Source organism: Narcine bancroftii, chromosome 6 (assembly GCF_036971445.1).
Source record: "Narcine bancroftii isolate sNarBan1 chromosome 6, sNarBan1.hap1, whole genome shotgun sequence".
NCBI lineage: Eukaryota > Metazoa > Chordata > Chondrichthyes > Torpediniformes > Narcinidae > Narcine > Narcine bancroftii.
The window spans coordinates 90,023,867-90,047,280 of NC_091474.1; the positions used below are offsets into that span (position 1 = coordinate 90,023,867).

Here is a 23,414-nt window from a genome sequence, read left to right on the forward strand (position 1 = left end):
CTGATTTCATAGCGCTGCCGTAGCAGACGCTGCACTATTACAAAAATTGTGATGTTTGTTTGCGAATAATTAATTGACTGGTTACTGGTAGTAGCACAGCATGAGGTATCTTTATTTTATCATTCGATAGAATTTTTGATTCATTTATCTTGATCCCTGTAGTGTCACCTATCCCATCAAGTTCTGTCTTGATCTACTTGTGTGTCCTTGATTTACTATATCCAATCTGACACAGTTTTAGTCCAAGCTTTTGAATTCCCACCCTTAATCTTCTGTTTCTTTAAGATAGGAAACTGAAATGTGAATTAACGTCGCACTCCATATAAATTCTTTTAAAAATATTTTTATGGAGTTTAACAAAAATCCTTTATACGAGGTTTACTAATGATAACGTAAATCAAATCATATCACATATCAGTTGTAAATTAGAAGCAGAACCATAAATATTACATAACTTATTTAATTCAGGACATCAAATTCTATAATTATAATAATTAAACAATTAAATAATATCTTCACTATGTCCAAAAATAATATTGAATACAATTATACAAATAATACATGCAAAATTCCATTAGATAAGATATTTTATACTTTACTGATGTGATCATGTTGTTCTGTGATATGATCCAAGATCTGTATCTAAAACCCTCCCCTTTATTATTAGTCAATAATTAAAGAATGAAAACAATTTACGTAGCAATATGAACTGAAACACATCAGAGGAATATTATCAAACAAAATTTGACATATATGTCTAGATTGAAGCATTGCCAGAGATGAATGAAGCCCGACTTGTAGCAGTGCAGAGGGTCTATTTGGAGTCCTTTCTGAATGTGAATAGAGCTCCATTTTAATCTCTCTTCCAAAATATAGGGCAGCACCTCCTCAGAACCAGAGTGGGATCATTTAGTAAAGCTTTATCTGGGGAAGAGTGATCATACCAGGATAGAATTTTGTATTCCACAAGGAAACTGTGCCTTAAATCATAAATAAAGATGATTACAGAGATACAAATGCAGGATTTTTTTTTTCCAAGTGTCTTTAGAAAATAGCTTAGCAGGTAGTCAGTGGTAGATGTTAGTGGTCAAGTAAGAAGCAACAAATGTTAAATGAAATGTGTCAAAATACTGAACAAAGGTTTCATTAAAAAAAGACAAGGATGATTTATCTATGGCTAACTTAAGATGGTATCAAATTTAAATGTTAGCTATACAATGTTGTGCTGGTTGATAGTAAGTCAGAAGATATCTGCCAGAGATATAAAGGGTGCACAGACTAATATAGTTATGTAAAAAGGAAAAGAATAAAAACCATTGGGGGGTAAGATCTGAGAATTAATAATGGGCAATAAGGAAATGACAGAGACATTGAACAAACATTATTTTTAGGCTTACAGTGCAGTAAGAGGCCCTACCAGTCAGTTCACGAACCCATGCAGCCCAATTATATCAATTGATCTCCAAACCCCCAAATCTTTTTTTTTGGAGGGTGGGAGGAAACTGGAGCATCCGGAAGAGACCCACGCAGACACGGGGAGAATGTACAAACTCCTTACAGATGGCACCGGATTCAGCCCCAGGTCGCTGGCACTGTGATACCATTGCGCTAACTGCTACGCTAACTGTGTTTTGTATCTCTCGTCAGGGTATAAAACACTAAAAGCATCCCCCCCAAAAAACACACTGGAAGGTCAAGTCGAAAGAGGACTTGAGAAGGTTAAAATAACCTTTGTCTCTAGGTCGCCCACACACTAAAAGGCAATTGATCTTCTTGAGCCCAGTGGACTGTGTCTTAGAGTCTGCTAAGTAGTGGCTGCAAAGACTGGTTGTGATGGGAACATGGTTGGTGTAGTGGTTACCGCAATGCCTTTACAGCGCCAGCGCTTGAGACCGGACCTGGATTTGAATCCCGCGCCGTCTATAAGGAGTTTGTATTATGTTCTCCCAGTGTCTGCATGGGCTTCTCCTGGGGCTCAGGTTTCCTCCCACCTTTCAAAATCGCACTGGGGTGTAGGTTAATGGGGTGTAAATTGGGTGGCATGGACTCGTAGGGCTGAATTGGCCTGATACAGTGCTGTATGTCTAAATTCTTTTTTAATCCCCTCAATTCTGAAGAAGTTCCGCTGATTAGAAAACTGTGGACATGATGCGACTATAGAAGAAAGGAGGAGGTAGAAAACTGAGATCTGAAGTCCAGTTAGCCTAACATCTGTCGTTGGGAAAATGCTAAATTTGTTGAGGAAGAATAATGGCAGCAAGCTTGAAAACTCACAATTTAATCGATCATAGTCAACAGGGTTTTAAGAAAGAAAAATCACTTTGACAAATAGATGAGAGTCCCTTGAGGATGTGACAAGCAATGTGGATTAAGCTAACGTAAACCAAGAAGTGTGTTTGAATTTTCAAATGCATTCAATGAGGTGTCTTACTGCATTTGAGCACAAGGCATTGACAGTTCTTTATTAGCATGGATAAGGAAGATGAGATAAATAAGTCTATTTCAAAGTGGTAAGATGGGAGTAATGGGGGGCAGCAGGGATCAACACTGGTGCCCCAACTATTCAAATTATCGCAATACCCAATCTGCCGGAGGAACTCAGCGGGTCGCACCACATCAGTAGGAGAAAAAGCACGGTCAACGCTTCAGGTAGGAATTCTTCATGAGGCTAAGAGTGCGGAGGGGAGGGGTGGGATAAGGAGGTCAGGGTGGGAGGGGTAGAACTGGGGGGGGATTGAAAGACAAGAGGAGAGGTGAAGGATGACAAACAGAGGCAGTTGACTGGTGGATGCCTGATTGAGGGAGAGAGAGGTAAAGGGGTGAGGTGGAGGAAGATGATTAGTACAAAGTGGGGTGTGTGATCGGTTGGGGAAAAGATTGCCAGTGCTGGAATCTGACAGGGAAATGGTGACAATAGTGGTGTAATGAGAAACTAGGTAGAACCAAATGGGTGGGGGAGAAAGAATCCAATCTGAGAAGTAGGGGTAGAAGTGGAAGGAGCTGACGGTCGAGAGAGGGGAAGTTCAAAGTTCAGATTTATTGTTGGGACAGACAAGACATCACTTACAATGTTGTGATTCTTTTTCCTATGGGCGAGACAAAAAAATTGTACTTAACATACACATGTAAAAAAAATATAAAGGAATTGACTGCAATATTGAGAGATAAACAATGAATAAAGTCCTTAAATGAGCCCCTGATTGAGTTTGTCGTTGAGGAGTCTGATGGTGGAGGGGTAGCAGCTGTTCCTGAACCTGGTGGTGCAAGTCTTGTGGCACTGAAATCTCTTTCCTGATGGCAGCACCGAGAACAGAGCATGTGCAGGGTGGTGTAAATCCTTGATGATTGCTGCTAGTCTCCAACGGCAGCGTTCCCTGTAGATGTTCTCGATGGTCAGGAGGGTTTTGCCTGTTATGTACTGGGCTGTGTTCACTAATTTTTTCAGGGCTTTACGTTCAAGGGATATTGGTGTCCCTATATCAGACCATGATGCAGCCAGTCAGCACACTTCCCACCACACCTTTGCAGAAATTTGCCAGGGTTTCTGATGTCACGCCAAACCTCCACAAAACTACTAAGAAAGTAGAGGTGCTGATGTGTTTTCTTCACGATGCCATTAGTGGGTTTGGGCCAGGAAAGATTCTCTGAGATAGTGACTCCTAAGAACTTAAATTTGTTTACTCTAGCAGGGGTACGAACTGTTCCTGAACCTAGTGGTGAGAGTCTTGTGACATCTTATTGGGGAAAGTGGAATTAGAGCATATTTTTAAGATGGGGATGAGCAGAAATTTCTTTTTGAGAACTACGTATCTTTGCAATTTGCCATCTCAGAGACCATGAAGCCTGAATCATCACATACCATCATATAGTGAAAAGCTTTGTTTTGGCTACTCAGGTAAGTCAACCCATACCTAATTACAGCAGGTGGTGGAACAATGACACCAAAGTGTGTTACAAAGTGCAGGGCATGGAGCAGTTAAAACAGTGCGAGGTCATTATCTTTTACCTGCAAGCTGACAACGGTCAGGTTTTTGGACTGATCGTGGAGCAGAAGAGTGATAGTCATACTGAATGATGGGACAGGCTCAAAGGGCTGAGTGGCCTCCCCTGCTTCTCCTGTTTTGATAATTCTATATATTGAGCCAACAACCTTCATCCCTCAGAGTTCTGCTAGTTGAATCAATTCTGCGCCCCACTCCCACGCTGACGTGTCTGTCCATGGCCTTGTGCACTTGTAACCTCGTGCCAAACCGTGGTCACCCATAAATTGGAGGAGCAACACCTAATGTTCCACCTGGGCACACTCCAACTGGACGGCATTAACATTAACTTCCCCGGTTTCTGCTCACCTACTCTCTGTTCTCCTTCTGTTCCCTATCGCTCTGTCTCCTTTCCTTCAGCTCTTCACTCCCTTCCCTCTCCACTCACAGAGCCATTCCCCCCTCCCCCTGTTTACTGGTGTGCTGTCCCTCCCTTATCCATCTATTACCTCCTGCCTGTGGGCCTCTGCTCCTGCCCCTCCCCCCCGCACATTATTTTATTCAGGCACCTGTTTACATTTTGCTCATTTCTTGATGAAAGGCTCAAGCCCAAAATGTTGGTTATCTATCTGTACCTTTACTACATAGAGTACCCTGACCTGGTGACTTTCCCCAGGACTGTGCTTTTTACTTCAATCGCTGCATTTTGCAGACTTTCTAACTGCAGGCCCACACCAAGAGCTGAAAATTGAACCTTCGTGGACATCAGCAAAAGGCAGAACATTAAACGGACGTGTCCACGTTAGAGAGTAAAAACACAGAAATGCTAGAGGAACTCAACGGGTCTCCCAGCGTCCATTGGAGGTCCTGATATTTCGGGCCTGAGACCACCTTCTCAGGCTTGAATCGTCGGTTATGTATCTTTGCCTCATCCGGACGCTGCAAGACCCGCTGAGTTCCTCCAGTATCTCTCTGGTTTTACTGCATCCTAGCGTCTGCAGACGTTCGTGTTACACTCCATGTTGGAGAGATTCTGCTGAAAACCGTTATCCATGTCATGGAGTGGGTTGAGTGCAGGTATACAGTGCAAGCTTCCTTTCACAATAGGGAGCGATACACAGCTGTGTGCCAATTTGATCAGGAAAGCTTCACATCTGAGTGAAAGACCGATACCCATTGTGTCACAACAGGTTTGTCCGTGGACTACTTTATTTCATCTCTCTCTGGGTCTGCCTTGCTGGGTAATTTTTCAATTAAGTGTATGATCTTTGCACAGCGGGAGCTGTCTCTGAGTGGAGCTTTCTGTCACACTGTAGCCAAAAATCTCTTGCAATGTCAGAGCCCTCTTCAACATTAGATCAGTGTTTGAAAAAAGTGTTCCACTTTACTGCACAGTAATAGCTGATTGCAGTCATTTCAACCCGTGCCGCCCAATTACACCCAAATTAACCTACCACCCCGCACATATTGGAGAGGTAGGAGGAAACCAGAACACCCAGGGAAAACCCACGCAGACATGGGGAAGAATGTACAAACTCGTTACAGACTGCGCCAGATTCGGCACCGGGTGGCTTGCACTGTAATAGCGTTACACCAACCCGCTGCACTCGCATGAAAAAAAATGAGGAAAAAAATTCAAACTTTCCTTCATGGAGATTAATACCACCATTTCTCAGCCAAAATAAAATCTCAAGTGAGGACAACCTACATGGATCAGAGTTTCCTCGCAGTCTAATGATAAATGGAAAGAATTCAGCCCCAATTCTGGCACTATTTAACTAATTTGGGTATCAGGAGCGAGATGTATTCGGTTGTCAACAACAGATGATCTTTGTCAAGTGTTGGTGGCAATACAAATAAAGATTTTGTCAGAGATTTTTACAAGGGTCAACTGGGGAGGGGCATATCACTCTCCCTGTCCACATTGTATGAAGCCTGCAGAATTACCCGCAAGCATGTTATTTCAAAACAAGCATGTTATTTCAGGTTTGACGTTGGGTTGACAAGATTGTGGGTCGTGCCTGAAGCTGTTACATTTTAGTTTCTGCTTTCCATTTGTCTGTTTTGACTTGGGAAGCAGATACCATGAGAAGATCCAAGGACAGATGTGGTGGGGTTGACCTTTCGGTGCAGCCGGCTTGCAGACAATTCACTCGATTGCCCCGTGTCTTTTTTTCAGGTGGTGCGGCTTGTTCTTGAAAGAGGACGTCAGGCGACAGCTGAAAGTCCTGCTTCTGGAAGCCATTGGGGGCTCATTCCCACTGACAGCGGACACGGGAAACAAGACGAATGTCCTGATGATTCCATGGCAACCACCTCTGCCGTAGTGCCCAAGGACTACAGCTTTGTGACAGATGGTAGGAGTTGATGTTCAGAGAGCAAGCAATGCACTGGTGTGGCTGTCGTTTTTCGGATAATTTATTGCCTGTTTCTGTTACAAGGGATCTGTGCGGATGATTGTTAGAATTAATTTAGTAAAATAAATCTCTATCCTCACAGGCACATCCCTTCAAAGAATTTAATTTGTGTTTGACACACGTTTGGTACAGTAATAATTTTGCTTTGGATGTCAGCTATTGGAAGAATATTTTGGAAAAGGCATCTCCAGCATGCATTTATTACACATTACTTTGAATGAAGTTCCAAATATTAGTCAGATAAAAGAACTTTACCTTTCTTATATTCTGTCTTGCATTCTCCAAGCAGACGGCATCAATATTGACTTCTCCATTTTCCATTAACTCCCTCCCTGGTCTCGCTCTCTCTTTCCCTACTCTGTCCCCTTTCTCCTCCTATCAGAGAGCTTTCATTAATCCTCTTCCATTTCCCCCTATCACTTCTTAACTTCTAAACTCCAACCTGTACCCACTTATTACCTCTCCTTAGCCTGTGGTCCTTCCCCCTCCCCACTACTATTTATTCCAGGTAACTGCCTGATTTTCAGCATTCCTGCCATTTACCATATGTTAAAGTCACCCCACCCTATTTTAAGCCCCACAGTCTGGTACTTTCCATAGGTTGCGGGTAAAGATCTACCCCTCCCCCCAAAAAATTTTGGCCTTGGCTGCCCGCCCTCCAGAGCTCCTGAAGCCTTGACTGTGGGCTCTTACCTAAGCCCCAATATTCCAAATGTGGGTGTGCACCTCTGTCCCGGCTGCCTGCCTATTGGAACTTTCAGTGCCTCAAGTGACACAGGTACTTGTCAAAAATAATGTGTGTGCAATAGTCGACCCCCTAAAATTAACTTAAAAATTGGTCCACAAAATATTACACGAGTCTATTCAGTCTTTCCTCTCGACGCTGCAAGACCTGCTGAGGTTTTGTGCACTGCACTAGACCCCAGCATCTGCAGATTTTCTTGTTTACCTTCAAGTAGGAAACTTACTGTATTTGATAGCATATAAGACCCACGGACATATGACAAAAACTGCAACTAGGAAAACAGGAAAAGTTTTAAAAAAATAACACTGCTGTAATTTACAAGAGAAAACAGAAGTAGCTTCACTATATCAGAAAACATTTTTGCTGTAGGTCCCCGTATTGGTCCCGCTGCCCTGCTCTCTCCCGGAGGCCCGCTATCGGACCCCGCACTTATCCCATTGCCCCGCTCTCTCCTGGGGGGGGTGGAGGGATCAGAGTGGGGTGGTGGGATCAGTGTGGGGACTGGTGGCGGGCTGTCGGAGGGGGAGTGGGGAAGCGGGGCGGTGTGATCAGTGTGGGGACTGACAGAAGAGAACGGGGCAGCGGGCTACTGGGAGAGTCTCCCAACAGCCTGCCACCAGCCCCCAAATTGATTCCACTGCGCCACTCCCGCCACCCCCCCACCCCAGCAGCTCCCCACCAGTGACAAGGATCCCTGTCGGCGTTACATACCATTATCACCCTAACTTCAACTTCGCATATTAGACACGAGGGATATTTTTGAGCCAATTTTTTGGGGAAAAATTGGGTCTTATATGCCATCAAAAACAGTAATCTCCATGGTCAGATTGGGCCAAAAGCGCATGGTTCAGTCCCTGTGCTCTCTATGACTCTAAAGAATGAGATTTTCCATGTCGGACCTTTGCAAATCTCATGTATTGCACAAAATAATTCAGTTTCAGAAAGAGTAAAATTTATTTTCCTGGAATGGGTTCTATTCGCTGATAACCACCACACAATATACAATAAATGAATTTGTCTTGCATTAGTAAGGTTTCTGCAGGGATCAGTGCCTTCATGAACATCAGTCAGATAAGAGAATCACACAGAATAATTAATATATTTCAGAAATAGACTGCCCTGGCAAGAACACATGCATGAATTTATGACATCCTGAAATTCTGAATAAATTGGCACATCATGAAGGATTAACACTTTGACTCATGTTTTAGTGACACTGTTGCCTAACTATTAGTTCTCAGCTCTAATTTTCCTTACTTTGCTACATTTGGCATAGATTACAGAAGGTAGAATTGGTGGCAGTGTTTGTACAACCTGGTGACTGTCTTTAGAATCACCTGAATGTAGAAAAATGATCAGAGCCTGTTGCCTGCAATAAGCAATTCCTCTCCAAATAGCATTGCCTACCTAAACTTATATAGATGACACAATTTCAAAGAAGCATCTTTTGCATGTTCCTTATTGGATCACAGCCATAAACAATCGAACACAGATGAGCCCCAATATTTCTGAGCATTGGGTCAAGTCAAGTTTATTGTCATCTGATTGTCCAAGTACAACATTCTCCAGTCCTCAGTGCAAAAACACGCAAGCACACAACCAGGCATTACTCACCTATAAGCAAACAATACATATGCAAGACAAGTATTTCATCTAAACAAATAAATATTGTTTCATACATATGAGAATCTCGGGTGGTCAGTGTGAGTAGTTTCTTTGGTCGTTCAGCATTCTCACTGCCCATGGGAAGAATCTGTTCCTCAGCCTGGCTCTGATACTTCTGTATCTCTTCCCTGATGAGAGCAGCTGAAAGATGTGAAGGGGTCCTCAATAATCTTCAGGTAATGCTCCCGGTACATCACGTCAATGTGGGGGGGTGGGTGGTGGGAGTGGGGTAGAGACATTCCTCCAGTGATCCTCTCCACCACTCTAACAGTCCTGTGGATTGACCTCCATTCCATTTCTGTGTACCAATGAGTTAGTTGTCCAATGAACCATCAATTTCACATTTTACGAGTGCCTGTGTGTGTGTGGCTTGGAGTCATGAATCCCATAACGCTCGGGCAACTTTTGTATTTCACCCCTTCCTCAGAACTCGCTCCCCCCGCCTCCCACCTTCACTTCTGGCAGCAGATAGGAATGTTTGAAAACACAGTTTCTTTCCTGTTGTAATGGAGTATTGAATGATGCCTTGCACTGTCCAGCTACATTTAAATACTATATCCTGTACTTTTGCCTTGTGTGAGATATATGAAATATTTCTGATTAAAATAGTCATCAGAAGTTCAAAAATAATCCGCAACTTTGTAACGTCCAAGACGTCTATTAAAGATGCACCTTTTATGACAATGGAGTGGATTATTGCTTTTAAATTGGCCAATTTTTTTTTAAATAATTTTTTTATTTTTCAAACTATGAACCATATCAAACCAAAATATGTACAAACGTTTCTCATTAAATTTACACAGTGGTCTTTTCTCCCCTTTTTTTTCCCCTTTCCCTCCCTCCCCTCTACCCACACCCCTCCAAAACCCAGAAATATTCAACATTTACAATACAATAAAACCATAAAACAATATCTTCACTCAAAGGAAAATAAACAAAGAAAAATGCGTCAAAACACTGAATCTAGTCGTTTTGTCTTCTTATCATTTTCATTCTCATTTTAGGGGATGGAGGTTGTAGGCAAGATCTCTCTGATATATTCCATGTATGGTTCCCAAATTTGTTCAAATATTGTGACTTTATTTTTTAAATTATATGTTATTTTTCCCAATGGAATACATTTCCATGTACTCATGCTCTCTTCCATTTTCCAAGTTGATATTATACATTTTTTTGCTATCGCTAAGGCTATCATAATAAATCTTTTTTTGCACTTTATCCAATTTGAGGCCTAATTCTCTACTTCTTACTTAAAAGAAATATCTCTGGTGTTTTTGGTATTTTTTTTTTGTAATTTTATTTGGTATCTGATTTAATTCTTCCCAAAACATATTTACTTTCGTACATGCCCAAGTTGCATGTAATGTTGTTCCCATTTCCTTCTTACAGTGAAAACATCTATCCGATAATGTTGAATCCCATTTTTTTAATTTTAGAGGAGTGATATATACCCTGTGTAACCAATTATACTGTATTATACATATCCTTGTGTTTATTGTATACTTCATAGTTCCAGAACATAACTTTTCCCATGCTTCATTTTTTATCTTTATGTTTAAATCCTTTTCCCACTTTTGTTTAGGTTTATAGCTTATTTCATCATTTTCCTTATCTTGCAGCTTAATGTACATGTTGGTTATAAATCTTTTAATTATCATTGCGTCTGTAATCACATATTCAAAGCTGCTTCCTTCAGGTAATCTCAAGCTGTTTCCCAATTTATCCTTTAAATAAGCTTTCAGTTGATGATATGCAAACATTGTCCCATGAGTTAAAATTGGCCAATGTTGAGTGTGGATAATGCTCTGGTGCAAAGTGATTGAACTAAGTTTATCAAATTAGTTCCTGATGGGTCTTCTTGCTTCTCTTGTGTGTGGGGGGCCTGCTGCATTGAAAGATCACCAACACAGTTAGCGCTGTTACAGCGAATCTGGTGCTTTCACATTCTGTGTCAGTGTCCTGCGGGTGCTCCAGATAACTCCCACCATTCATAACGTTGTTGGTCAATTGCTTCTCTTGTGTGTGGGGGGCCTGCTGCATTGAAAGATTGGCAGCACAGTTAGCGCTGTTACAGCGAATCTGGTGCTTTCACATTCTGTGTCGGTGTCCTGCGGGTGCTCCACTTTACTCCCACCATTCATAACGTTGTTGGTCAATTGCTTCTCTTGTGTGTGGGGGGCCTGCTGCATTGAAAGATTGGCAGCACAGTTAGCGCTGTTACAGCAACTGGGTTTCAAATCTGGTGCTGTCTGTATTTTATTGTGACATAAACCCCAGTTTTTTTATTCTTGCCCTACATGTTTATTGTCTTTATCAGTGGTTCTCAACCTTTTTCTTTCCACTCGCATCCCACTTTAAGTAATCCCTATGCCATCAATGCTCTGTGATTAGTAAGGGATTGCTTAAGGTGGTGTGTAAGTGGGAAGGGAAGGTTGCAAATCACTGCTTGAGACCCAATTGTTACTGAAATATTTTGCTTGAGAAAAATTGTCATTGGCCCATTTCCTTTGGAGTTGTGAAACCATGCACATAACGAGTCAATGGGGGATGATTAAAACAGTGGTTTTCAAACTCTTTCTTTCCACCCACATACCTCCTTAATCAATCCCTTACTAATCGCAGAATGCTGATGGCATAGGGATTGCTTAAAGTGGGATGTGAGTGGAAATAAAAAGGTTGAGAACCACTGACCTGTAGGATGATTTGCCCTCGCAGCATGCAAAACAAAAATGTTCACGTTCTCCTCAGTACATGAGAGCAAACAACTCAATTCAGTTCTTCATCTTTGATGAGTTGTGAAGTACTTTGTATGTTTATCAATGTTCAACAGGGGTAAGCTGTTGCTATTGAAGAATGATGGTCACAGAGGAGCAGTTCTCCTTTCATAAATTTGGCTTCTTAAAAGAGGAGACTGGTGCTCCCTAGTTTTGTTTGAAGCGAGTGGATTATATTTCAGTGTCGATTCTGCATCCTGCACTCCCTGTGTATGACTTGGCCCCAGGAACACCAGATTTGTTGACCCGGAAAACTGATACAGTAAAACTGTTGTTATTTGGAATTCAAGCAACCAGCAGCCTAAAGAAACCGGCAAAAAGAATTGCAGAAAGTAAATAGATTAAAAAATAGAAGTTTAAAATTGGTGCGCTTCACCGTTAGTTCAATCACATAACCACGTAATTCACTTCTCCGGCATCTACCAACCCCATAGGTGCTGGATACCAGGGTGGGGAGTGGGGAGAGGTGGGTTGGTTTACTATACATGATTTCCATGATTGGGAGAATATGCAGCCCATTTCGATTCTGTAGTGTAGTCATTTCTGGAGATAAATGAGAGCTGTTCATCAGCTGTCCCAGATACAGAGATAATGTACGTTTTCAGTTTGAAAAATCTCAAGGGATATTTTATGGGTCCTGATTGTTAACTGAATGGTTTAATTCCCAAAGGGACTAGGCCCAAAATGTTGGTTACCCTTTACTACCTGCTGAGTTTCTCCAGCTCATTTGTATATTGTGCATTTTATTAGCATTTGAATGTCAATGTGAGTTTATTGTCATATACGTGAGTACAATGTGCAGATGTACCAAGATCTGCTGTCATTTCATGGTGACTGTTGTGAAAATTCTGAAAGTGCAGCCTCTGTGTGGAGAAAAAAAAATTCCCCTGCTCAACCGCCAACTTCTCACGTTTGGCCCTAGACACCCCACCATGGATAAAAGATTTTTTTTAACTGTCTACCTTATCTAATTAGTAAAAGCCTAGTAGCTTGAATATGCTTGAGATTGTCTGATCTTGGAAGCTCAGCAGGCTCAGGCCTGGTCAGGACTTGGAGGGGAATCTGCCTCAGAACACCAGGTGTTGTAGGTTTCTGTGAGGGCCCTACAGTAGACAAATGCTAAAGAATTTCATGGACTTAACACTCTAAATGTGGTATTACGTGACAATAATGGAATCTTTACCTTTATTTGTTCCCACATCATTGTTTACAGCCCATTCAGGTCAAACCTCGGTCTCCTCCTGTTCAGAAAAACAAATCTCTTTATAACTTCAGGCCACATCCACAGTGGAGGAAGAGGATAATAGACCAAACGCACTGTGAAATTAAGACTGTCATGGGCTGAATTTAATTTTAAATTAATTCTTCATTTCGAGATCCAGCAACGGTTCCAGGCATTTCCAGCCCACGAGCCCTTGCCAGCCAAGTGCACTCAATTAACCTACTAACCGCGCAGTCACAGGGAGAACGTATATTCTTCTTATAGACAGCGGCAGATTTGAACCTGGGTCACTGGCGCTGTAATACTGTTGCGCCAACTACTATTCTTAAGGAAATCGGTGGATTTAATGTCAAATTTTAATTAAGAAGGTAATGGGACTGAAGGAAGATAATTCTCATGGGGCCGATGAAAGGAAATGGATTGGGAAAGCACAGATACATGACTTCTACAAAGCCATCTGCAGAAGTGCAAATGGTTCAAGTGGATGGGGCAGCACGGTTAGCGTAGCAGTTAGTGCAACGCTGTTACCGTGCCAGCGACTGGGATTCGAATCTGTAAAGAATTTATGCGTTCTCCCCATGTCTTCATGGGTTTCTTCTGGATGCTTCTGTTTCTTCCCACCCTTCGAAACATGCCAGGGTCGTAGGTTAATTGGAGTATTTGGTAGTGATATCCTGGGAACTATCTTTTGGAGGGCTTTACACTCAGGGGAATCTCTGTCCCCCATATCAGACCATCAGCACACTTTCAAGCACACACCGCGGGTTTCTGATGTCACGCCAAACCTCCGCAAACTCCTGAAGAAGGGCTTGTTACCGTGCTGCATGACTAAATTATCATCTTATAAAATCAGTCATGGAGATGTTTTTGGGATCTACCTTCAGGAAGAGCGTAAGGATGCATTAGTTGTGAAATCTAGTTGAGTGAGCTCACAGGAATGATGCTTAGGATGAGTGCCTTGTCCCTCTGAACAGTATTAATAAACTGAGTGAATACTGAAATGAGGTGATGGGATCAAACTCCAGCAACGGCGGCAGTGATGGAGCGGCATTAAATGTCACGTTTCCTATCATAACCGTCATTGTAAAACTAGACACAAGGGAGAGCAGCATGTCAGTGGAGAAAGTTTTGAACGAAGTGTATTCAATGGTGCAAGGTGCCCTCAAAACCACCTTATCCACATGCAGGTGTCATATTTTTAAATTTAGACATGCAGCGTGGTAACGGAGCCTGTGCTGAGCAATTGACCAACAACGTTAAGAATGGTGGGAGTAAACTGGAGCACCCGCAGGACACCGACACAGAATGTGAAAGCACCAGATTCGCTGTAACAGCGCTAACTGCGTGGGTGATCTTTCAATGCAGCAGGCCCCCCACACACAAGAGAAGCAAGAAGACCCATCAGGAACTAATTTGATGAACTTAGTTCAATCACTTTGCACCAGAGCATTATCCACACTCAACACTGGCCAATTTAAAAGCAATAATCCACTCCATTGTCATAAAAGATGAATCTTTAATAGACGTCTTGGACGTTACAAAATTGTGGATTATTTTTGAACTTCTGATGACTTTTTTTTATACATAAGATTTTGAAGTGTTCATTGTTGAGAAGAGTTTGATGGAAAATGTGCTATTTTTAATAACGCCCAACAATATATTGTTTACAGATAACATGTTTGAGGTGAAGATGAAGAAGAATTCTGGGGGTTTAGGATTCAGTTTCCTGCAGATGTTTGCAACGCCAGACCATCTGGGTGAGAGCCTGGTGAGAATAAAGAGACTGTTTCCAGGGCAGCCAGCCCAGGAGACTGGCCAGATTGAAGTTGGGGATGTCATTTTGACTGTCAATGGAGCTGCAGTGAAGGGACTGTCATATCAGGTGAGTGGCTGGATGGAGGCTGATAAGCATTCTGCGGGAGGTCGGGAGAGGCACTTGGCGAGAGTAAAAAGAACTCTGCCAGAGTGAGTGAGGAACTTGGTGAGTGTGACAGGCGATCTGGTGCTGGAGTGAGTGAGGAACTTGGTGCGTCGAGCATCATCAGTGGGGGGTGGAATAGAATTGTCCTTGTCGTAGATTGGGACCTTCAGGAGAACTGAGACCATGGAGGAGAAAGAACTGAATGAGGGGTAGGGTGAGAATGCTGGGTCAGTGGAGGATTGGACCAGGGAGATGTGAAGGGCGACAGACGGAGGCAGTTGTCTGGCAGATGTCAGATCAAGGGAGAGGGAACGAAGAGAAGAATCGCTGAGTCTCAAGTGAAATGAATTTTAAATTTAGACACAGAGCGCAGTAATGGGCCGTTTTGGCCCACGAGTCCGTGCTGCCCAATTTACTCCCAATTAACCTACACACCCAGTACATTTCAAATGGTGGGAGGAAACCGGAGCCCCCGGGGAAAGTCGCAGGGAGAATGTACAAACTCCTTACACAGAGCGCCAGATTCGAACCCCGGTCCTGATTGCTGGTGCTATAAAGGTGTAGTGCTAGCTGCTAAGCCAACCATGCTGTCCATGAATGAATGTCTGTACACTGGGGAAGTGAACCCAATGCGAGAGCCACAAAAAATGAGAGGGTCATGGAGTCCTGAAGCTGAGATACAGATCACAACAGTTGGAAATTTGAAATAAACAAATGCAGGATACACTCAGCGGGTCAGGTGGAGAGAGACAAACTGATTCCCGAAATATATCTTGTCCATGTCCCCCTCTCTCCTGTAAGGATTCAGTTTTAATCCGATTCTCTACTCTCTTGTACTGTTCTGATGAGAACTCGTTCTTCTAAGCTGCATCACCTTTTCCTGCAGTTTCATTTCTATCACGTTATCAGGACATGCAATCATCTCTGCCGTATTTCCCACACTACTGTTTTCAGCCCCACCCCCACGTTCCTTGCCCTCACCAACCTTGAACAGGCCACTTTCCCCCTCCATCCCACCCAGATGCATCTTTTTTCAAGTTCAGGTTTATTATCATCTGATTACATCTGAAACAGCATTTCTCTGGGCCGCAGGGCACACACAATTCACAGCACACGATAATCGCATGTTTACATACTTATACAATTTTAAATGTAGAAATATTTGGGATAATTTACTTGGTTGCAGGATGTGGTTCATCACTCTCACAGCCTGCAGGGAGAAGATATTTCCCAGTCCTGATCTAGATGCTCATGTACATCTTACCTGATAGTTTTCAGCATTCCTTAGGGATCATTCCTCCCGCCGATCCCAGGTCCATTCTTCCATCTCCCACTCCATCCCTTCTTCAAGGGTTACCATGCAGTGCACAAATCACTGTCCATTTTCTGCCTCCCATCCCCTCATCCAGCACCTCTACTTCCTCAGGAGGTTTGGTCTGACACCAGAAACCCTGCCAAATTTCTACAGAGGTGCGGTGGAAAGGGTGCTGACCAGCTGCATCACGGTTTAGTATGGAAACCCCAATACCCCTGAGCGCAAAGCCCTGCAAAAGGTAGTGGACACAGTCCAGGATATCACAGGCAAAACCCTCCCCACTACTGAGTACATCTACAGGGAACACTGGTGTCAGAGAGCAGCAGTGATCATCAAGGACCCTCAGCACCCAGTGCTGCCATTAGGAAAGAGGTACGTGCCACAATACTCGCACCACCAGGTTTAGGAGCCAGCTGCCCTCCAACGGCAAGGTTCCCTGTAGATGTTCTTGATGGTGGGGAGGGTTCTGTCTGTGATATCCTGGGAACTACCTTTTGGAGGGCTTTACACTCAGGGGTATTGCTGTCCCCATATCAGATAATCAGCACACTTTCATCCACACACCTGTAGAAATTTACACGGGTTTCTGATGTCATGCCAAACCTCCGCAAACTCCAAGGAAGTAGAGGCGCTGACATGCTTTCTTCATGATGCCATTGGTGCGTTGGGTCCAGGAAAGAACCCTCAAGGTAGAGGCCCAATGATCACTGGATTTTCCTGAAATCAACAATCAGCCCCATAGTTTTGGTGACATTGAGTGCACGGTTGTTGATGGTGCTCCATTCAGCCATTCAGTTTTCAATCTCCATCATCTCCTTCTTGTTTCCCTTCGTTTTAAATCCATTCTCCTCTGATTTCCCTTGACTTGCACTCCTTCCGACACAGCAGCTACAATTAACATGCGTTTACCAGCATTCCTTTACTCAACACCTGAAACAGGGTTGCAGAGGAGAGAAATTGGGCCTTCATCCTCCATAGAACATTACAGCACAGAAAAGAGGCCATTTGGACCTTCTAATCTGTGACAAACTATTATTTTGCCTAGTGCCACTGACCTGCACCCAGTCCATACCCCTTCCATCCATGTACCTGTCCAAATTTTATCATTTTAGCTGGCAGCTCACTCCCACCACTCTCAGTGTGAAGAATTCCCCCTAAACTTTTCTCCCTTTCAGACTTAACCCATGTCCTCTGGTTTGTATCTCACCTTCTCTCAGTGGAAAAAGCCTACCTATATTTACTATACCCCTCATCATTTTGTATATTTCTATCAAACCTCCCCTCATTCTTCGATGATCCAGTGAATAAAGTCCTCTCCTGTTTAGCCTTTCCCTGAAGGGTCATCAATATCCTAGTAAATCTCTGCACTCTTTCAATCTTGCCTGTAGGTAGGTGACCAAAACTGAAAAAATTTTTTATCTTCGCTGATCATCTGGAACTTTTCCTGTTTTTTAAAAAAATTTTGCTCCATCTGTGCAGCTGAATTCTGTCTCTCACACCCTTGGAATCATTTGAACATTCAAAATTTGAACATTCTTCATTGCTCTTAGCATTTTACATAAAGTTTTAGACTGACATTTCCACTCAATACTACACTTGTGCACACAACATTTGCATTTATTTTGTATTGAACAACATCCTGGCTTCCACAGCTTAGCAACAGAAGGCGATTACTTCTGATAAGGTTACGACTGTAAGCCTTATGGCTGTGTGTTTGTTATGTTTTAATGAGTCTCCAGTCTTACATTGTCCAGTCTTGTTTCCAAGGGATGTTCTTGGTCAGGATCTGGACAGTGTACCAATCGCACAGATCTTGGAAACAAAAGTAGCTGTTATTACCTTCCAACCTGGAGTACGGTTTCTATCTCTGGTCACCATTTTAAACATTCATGTTTAGGAGAGGTTGCATTAATGAGCTGCCAACACAGCATGAAATAGGTATCTGAGCTTCAGGAAGAGCCTTTTGCTATTTAATTTTTAAAAAATTTAGACATTCAGCACGATAACCGGCCCTTTTTTGCCCACGAGGCCGTGCCGCCCAATTACACCCAATTGACCTGCCCCCCGGTACCATTCAAACATTTACCTGGGAGAAGTGAAGACTTGTCATCGTTTTTAGTGCATTCAAGTTTCTGAAAGGTTCATCCAATATTCTTGTCAAGGATTAACATTATCCCTGAAAGTGACACAGGATTTAAAAGTGGAAAAGTAAAACAATTGCTTCGAAAATGTATCTCCCATCATTAGGCATTCCATCAAAGCATTATCTAGGCCTCGCAGTGTAGAGTGCTCTGCATTGAAGTTGAGAGAGTTTTGGAGTGAATTCAGCATACTGTTGCTACTATGCCACGTTAATTGCTACCATCCTAGGCTGGATCACTCAGCAGATAAAGGATGTCTGAAATCTGGAAAGAAGACCAAAATAAGTGCTCAAAATACTCAACTGGTCTGTGGATCACACAGAAAAATGCTGCAAATGGATAAGTGAGGAGATGTGTGTGTGAGAAAGACAGCATGAAAACTGTGGAGTTCGTGTCTCCTTTGAAGAGCTGGAAAAACATCTGAGTTGGAAGGGTGTTAGGTTTGGGTGGAGATGGTGGAAGATGACCAGTTGAATGAGGAGGCTGGTGGGAGTGAAGGCGTGAACAAGGAATATTTGGTTGTTGTCTGAGAGGGGGAGTTAATGGTCCAGTGTTCCAGAGAATGGCTAGCCCAACCTCTAAGCAGTGGTGGCATTCCTGTTCCTGCCATGAGGGAAGGTGCCGTCAGCCTCCTTGTTAATCAAATCATTCACCGTTTCCATCACGATGTCTGGACCACCATCTTCCATAGTCCTGGTCTTCAGCTCTCCAGAACGGCCATTCACTCCACGGCATCCCAATCATTCTACCTTTGTGTTTCACCTTGGTAGTCGGTGTTCCTCCAGCATTTCTGTTTTCTTATTCCCCAGTCCTCACCAACTCGGCTATCCTGTCTTCAAGGCATCTACCTGACCTGCTGAGTATTTCCAGCATGCGGTGCCCTTTATCCTAGGATCCCAGTGATTAACACACTGTACAGCAGTATCAGCATGTTGAACTCACTCCAGAACTTCAACAAGGCAGAGTTCAACACATTGCCATGACTACCTATTACTTTGCATGTGACTGTCAAGAAATACATTTCTGGGCAATTACTTTTTTCAGTTATATTTTTGTTGAATAGATAAAAATGAAACCAGGAACAGTGTATTCAGAGAGGGAAGTATGGAATTACTAGAAGGCTTGGAGGGTAGGTTGGAGACAAACATTGCTTCTTTTTTGTGTGTGATGGGGAATACAGCACTGGAAAAAATGCTCAGGAAAGATTGTTAAATTCTAATTAGATGCAATAAGGAAATAGATGCTTTTCTACATTCTACCTGGGAATGTTCAAAATTAAAACCCTTTTGGACAGCATTGGGTTTATTTTTGGAAAGAGTTACAGTTAATTAGCCTCAAGATCTAATTTTTTTTTAACTTTAAATAAATAGCAAAAATAATTTTTTAAAATACCCCTAGCAGTAGCTAGAAAATGTGTGGCAGTAACTTGGAAATCAGATATGTATTTGGGAATGGACAGATGGCCAGACTGAAATAGGTCATTGGACACCACTTGAAAAGATTACATATAATTGACGTAAGAAATTTGAAATTTAAAAAAAAATTGGGAGTCATGTTTAGAAATTGAACAAATTGAGTTGTAATTTCCCACCCTGAATCTTCCGACTCCTAAAATCAAGAAAATTAAGATATGTTAGATTTTATTTGATAGTTTTAATATTTTTTATAATTACTGTCCAGATGTTTTCTTTCTTCCTTTTCTTTCTCTTTTATTCCTTCTTTTCTATTGGGTTGTTGAGGGAGGGGGAATTTTTTTAAAGTCACTACGTATTTTTTAAATTATACTCCAATAAGAAATTTATGTGAAAGTTTTTTAATGCATATGTGAAATTAAATAAAATTTTCAAAAAAAAATCCAGAATGATTGTTAAGGGAAACTCATTAAATAGAGTGGAGTTGGCATCATGGGCAGATAGGGTTAAACTATCTCAACCAAACATCCTTATAGCAGGACAGTTGAATTTCTCATCTTATAATTCTAGTTATTTTTAAAGACTGAAGGGGAGAGATTAAAGCATTCTTAACCGATAGTTTAATTTTTATCCAAACAATATTTATCTTCTATCACACTAGGAAGGCAGGGCAGATTCAATGGTCTATTTCTGCTCCTGTGTATTATGGCCTTATGTGTTACTCCATTAATATTAGGTGGTTGCTTTCTTCCCTGCCATATTTCTCCTCTAACTTTGGAGAGAGGTTCCACAGGTATAGCGTGTCCCCGGAGACCTGCTCAGGGCATCTTTCTTTCTTCACAACCCGTCAATGATGGGGAGCAAATTGCTTCGCCCCCAAAAGGACGCACCGCAGCCAAGCACGGCCAGCGCCTGAAGGTCGTGGGCGTTGGGGACTGGGTAGATGCGAGGAGAAGAAGGGCTCAGGCCCGAAACACTGGTAATATATCTTGACCTCCTATGGGTGCTGAGAGACCGGCTGAGTTCCTCCAGAATTTCTGTGTGTTTTTACTGATGTGGGAGACCACCGACTGATTGAAAGGCTGATTTTTCTTACTTCTGAAATAAGACCATCTATGGCAATTCTTTTGTAGATTAATTTGACCACTGTGTCAAGTAGATTAGTAGACCACTTGAGCCATAGGATAATATTTTTAATGATTTGGCCTTGCATTCCTCTCAAGTTATGTATCGGAAGCATATGACTAATTCATGCCGATATTTGACCCAAGGACATGAGAACCTCTTTCAATTATGCGATGAGTTGAGACATTTAAGCCAATTAGTCATTCCGTATCGACATTTGATATCTGCCCCAATCAGCTATTGAAAGATTAATATTCTATACAGGAGAGAGGCAAACAAATCCATTCAAACCCTGTTCCTTTCTTAAGTGGAAAAGCCTGTCCTTATAGTTTAGGTCACTGACTAGCTAAGCCAAGATTGATTATTCCTCGCTCCACTTTTAACTTCCTTGTCCTTTTGATGACTCCTGTATTATGTCTTTGTCAACATTTTAATGGCACCCTACTCTGTTCCATTCAGTCATTTACAACAGTTCTTCAATGGGCAGAGAAATAATTTGTGTGAATTAAGTAAAGGAATTGCAGTTCATTCTTATAAATGATTGTGCGCCTTTCCCACAGTGCTTGCAGCAATAGATCAGAGCGATTGCAAGAAGATGGTATCTGATTGAGATTTCTGATCAGTTGTTATCGCATTTTCAACAGGAGGTGCTTCATCTTCTACGAGGAGCGCCCCCTGAAGTCACGATGAGGATGTGCAGGCCTACACCAAACACCCTGCCTGAAATCGACTCTCAAATGCTGGTCAGTGCATGTGTTTTATTCCCGTTTAAAAATTTCCCACACTCTTCTACAAATTGTTGTGCACTAGTAAAACTTGCGAGATTGAAACCCCGGTCTCCAGATCCACCAAATCTGATTCACACACAATGCGCCCAATAGTGTCCCCTGCTCTACTCACTACTGACTATGAATCTTTTCTGGACCCAACATCGCAACGTCATCTTACCTCGCTGCTTCGACCCAGTAACATGGGTCAACCATTTTAAATAGATCCCGCATCATTACGCTCCACTGCTGAGAGTACCTACCTTGGCGGATCGAAGATGGGTAAGCCTAGACCCCACCCCCCTCCCCCCCAATCCACCTTCAATTTTTTTCCCCCCCCACACAGAACTCGAAAGGCAGATAAAACCTGGCTTTCAAGCTCTGTGCAAAAGGGGCTGGAGACTCATGGGGTGGGAAGTGGATGCTGGTTTACAATGTGTGCGTTATAGGAGTACGTGGAGTATAAAGACGAATTCAGTTCGGGGACGATGGAGCAACGGTCATGCCAGATTCCCAAAGCTGCTGCTCTTTTCAATTTGATTCCCCTGTTAGGTTCATGTTAAAATTAAACTCTTGATTAATCTTGTTATCATTTCATAAGAATATAAGAAATAGGATCAGGAGTCAGCCATCCAGCCCATTGAGCCTGCTCCACCATTCAATAGCTGATCTGATGATAGGCTCATCTCCACCTACCTGCTTTTTCCTCAAATCCCTTAATTCTCTTATTATGTAGAAATTTATCCAACCTTGACTTAAATATATTTACTGAGGTCACTTCCACTGCTTCTGCAGATTCACCACCCTCTGGGAAAAGCAGTTCCTCCACATCTCCATCCTAAATCTACTCCCCTGAATCTTGAGGAGGTGTCCCCTAGATCTGGTCTTCCCCAACAATCCAAACAACCTACCTACCTCTAAGTTATCTCTGCCTTTCAGAATTTTATATGTTTCAATAAGATCGCCTCCCATTCTTACAAATTCCAGCATGTACAGTCTCTCTTCATAGGTCATCTGTTTTCCGTGAACTTTCTTCGAGAATTTAAAATGGCACTGGAGTGCACCAACCTTTTCCAGGCTGTGTATACAACACGCATTTTGGTGGGCCTGTATTAGTTCAGGTGAGGATTAAAAGCCTGTGGACTAGAAGTTCATCTGAGCTTGAGAATAGGCTGTAAAAGGCAGGTTGTCGGGGAATGTTCCAGTCTGGTGTGAAGATTCAAATGGCAACTTTTTCAAGCATACATCCATAGTTTTCACCTCTTTAATGGCAGAGGCAGTGGACAAAAAAAGACTCCTCTCCCTGTTTGCTCATGCAGAAGCATTCCACTATACATGGGGATTTGTCTTTTGTGCATGGGTCATTGGACCCAGGGTCAGACATCCGAGCAATGCCAGTTGAACGCACCTTTCCAGTCCCCCAGAAATTCTGGGCTCTGTTCTCTCAGTCTGTCAAATTTAAAAACCGGTAGAGAGGGGAAAGCAGATTTTGGTTTCTGTGGCTAAACATGGGCAAGGACAGCGACTTCTGGGTTCATCCGCTTCTGTGAAATGGAGAGCACTGAGCTTGCTGGCAGGAGGTGAGCACACCTGCCCCTCTGTATTTTGCTCGATGTGGGAAAGACTGGGCGCAGTCTCAAAGATTGCTTCGCTCTGTCCTCATCAGTGACCCAGTGATCTCCCAGTGGCCAACTACTTCAATTCTGCCACCCACTCCCATGCTCACATGTCCATCCATGGCCTTGTGTACCATCCCACCAAGACCACTCGTAAATTGGAGGAACAACGCTTGGTTTTTTTCACCTAGGCACTCTCCAACCGGAAGACATTAATGTCGACTTCTCTGCTAGCCCACTCCATTCTCCTTCCACTTCGTCGTCTTTCCTCCAGCTCTCCTTTCCTCCTCTCCATTCACGGAGCCATCCCTCCT

The 23,414-nt window shown here is 42.7% G+C and overlaps 1 protein-coding gene across 1 annotated transcript in view; it reads left to right on the top strand.

The window, feature by feature from the left end:
- The window catches only part of LOC138736329 (FERM and PDZ domain-containing protein 2-like), a 182,829-nt gene that overhangs the window by 145,485 nt on the left and 13,930 nt on the right, over positions 1-23,414 (top strand). The window contains 3 exon segments of the mRNA XM_069885659.1: positions 6,160-6,337; positions 14,474-14,685; positions 21,362-21,460. Of these exon segments, the coding sequence (XP_069741760.1) occupies positions 6,160-6,337; positions 14,474-14,685; positions 21,362-21,460 (489 nt within the window).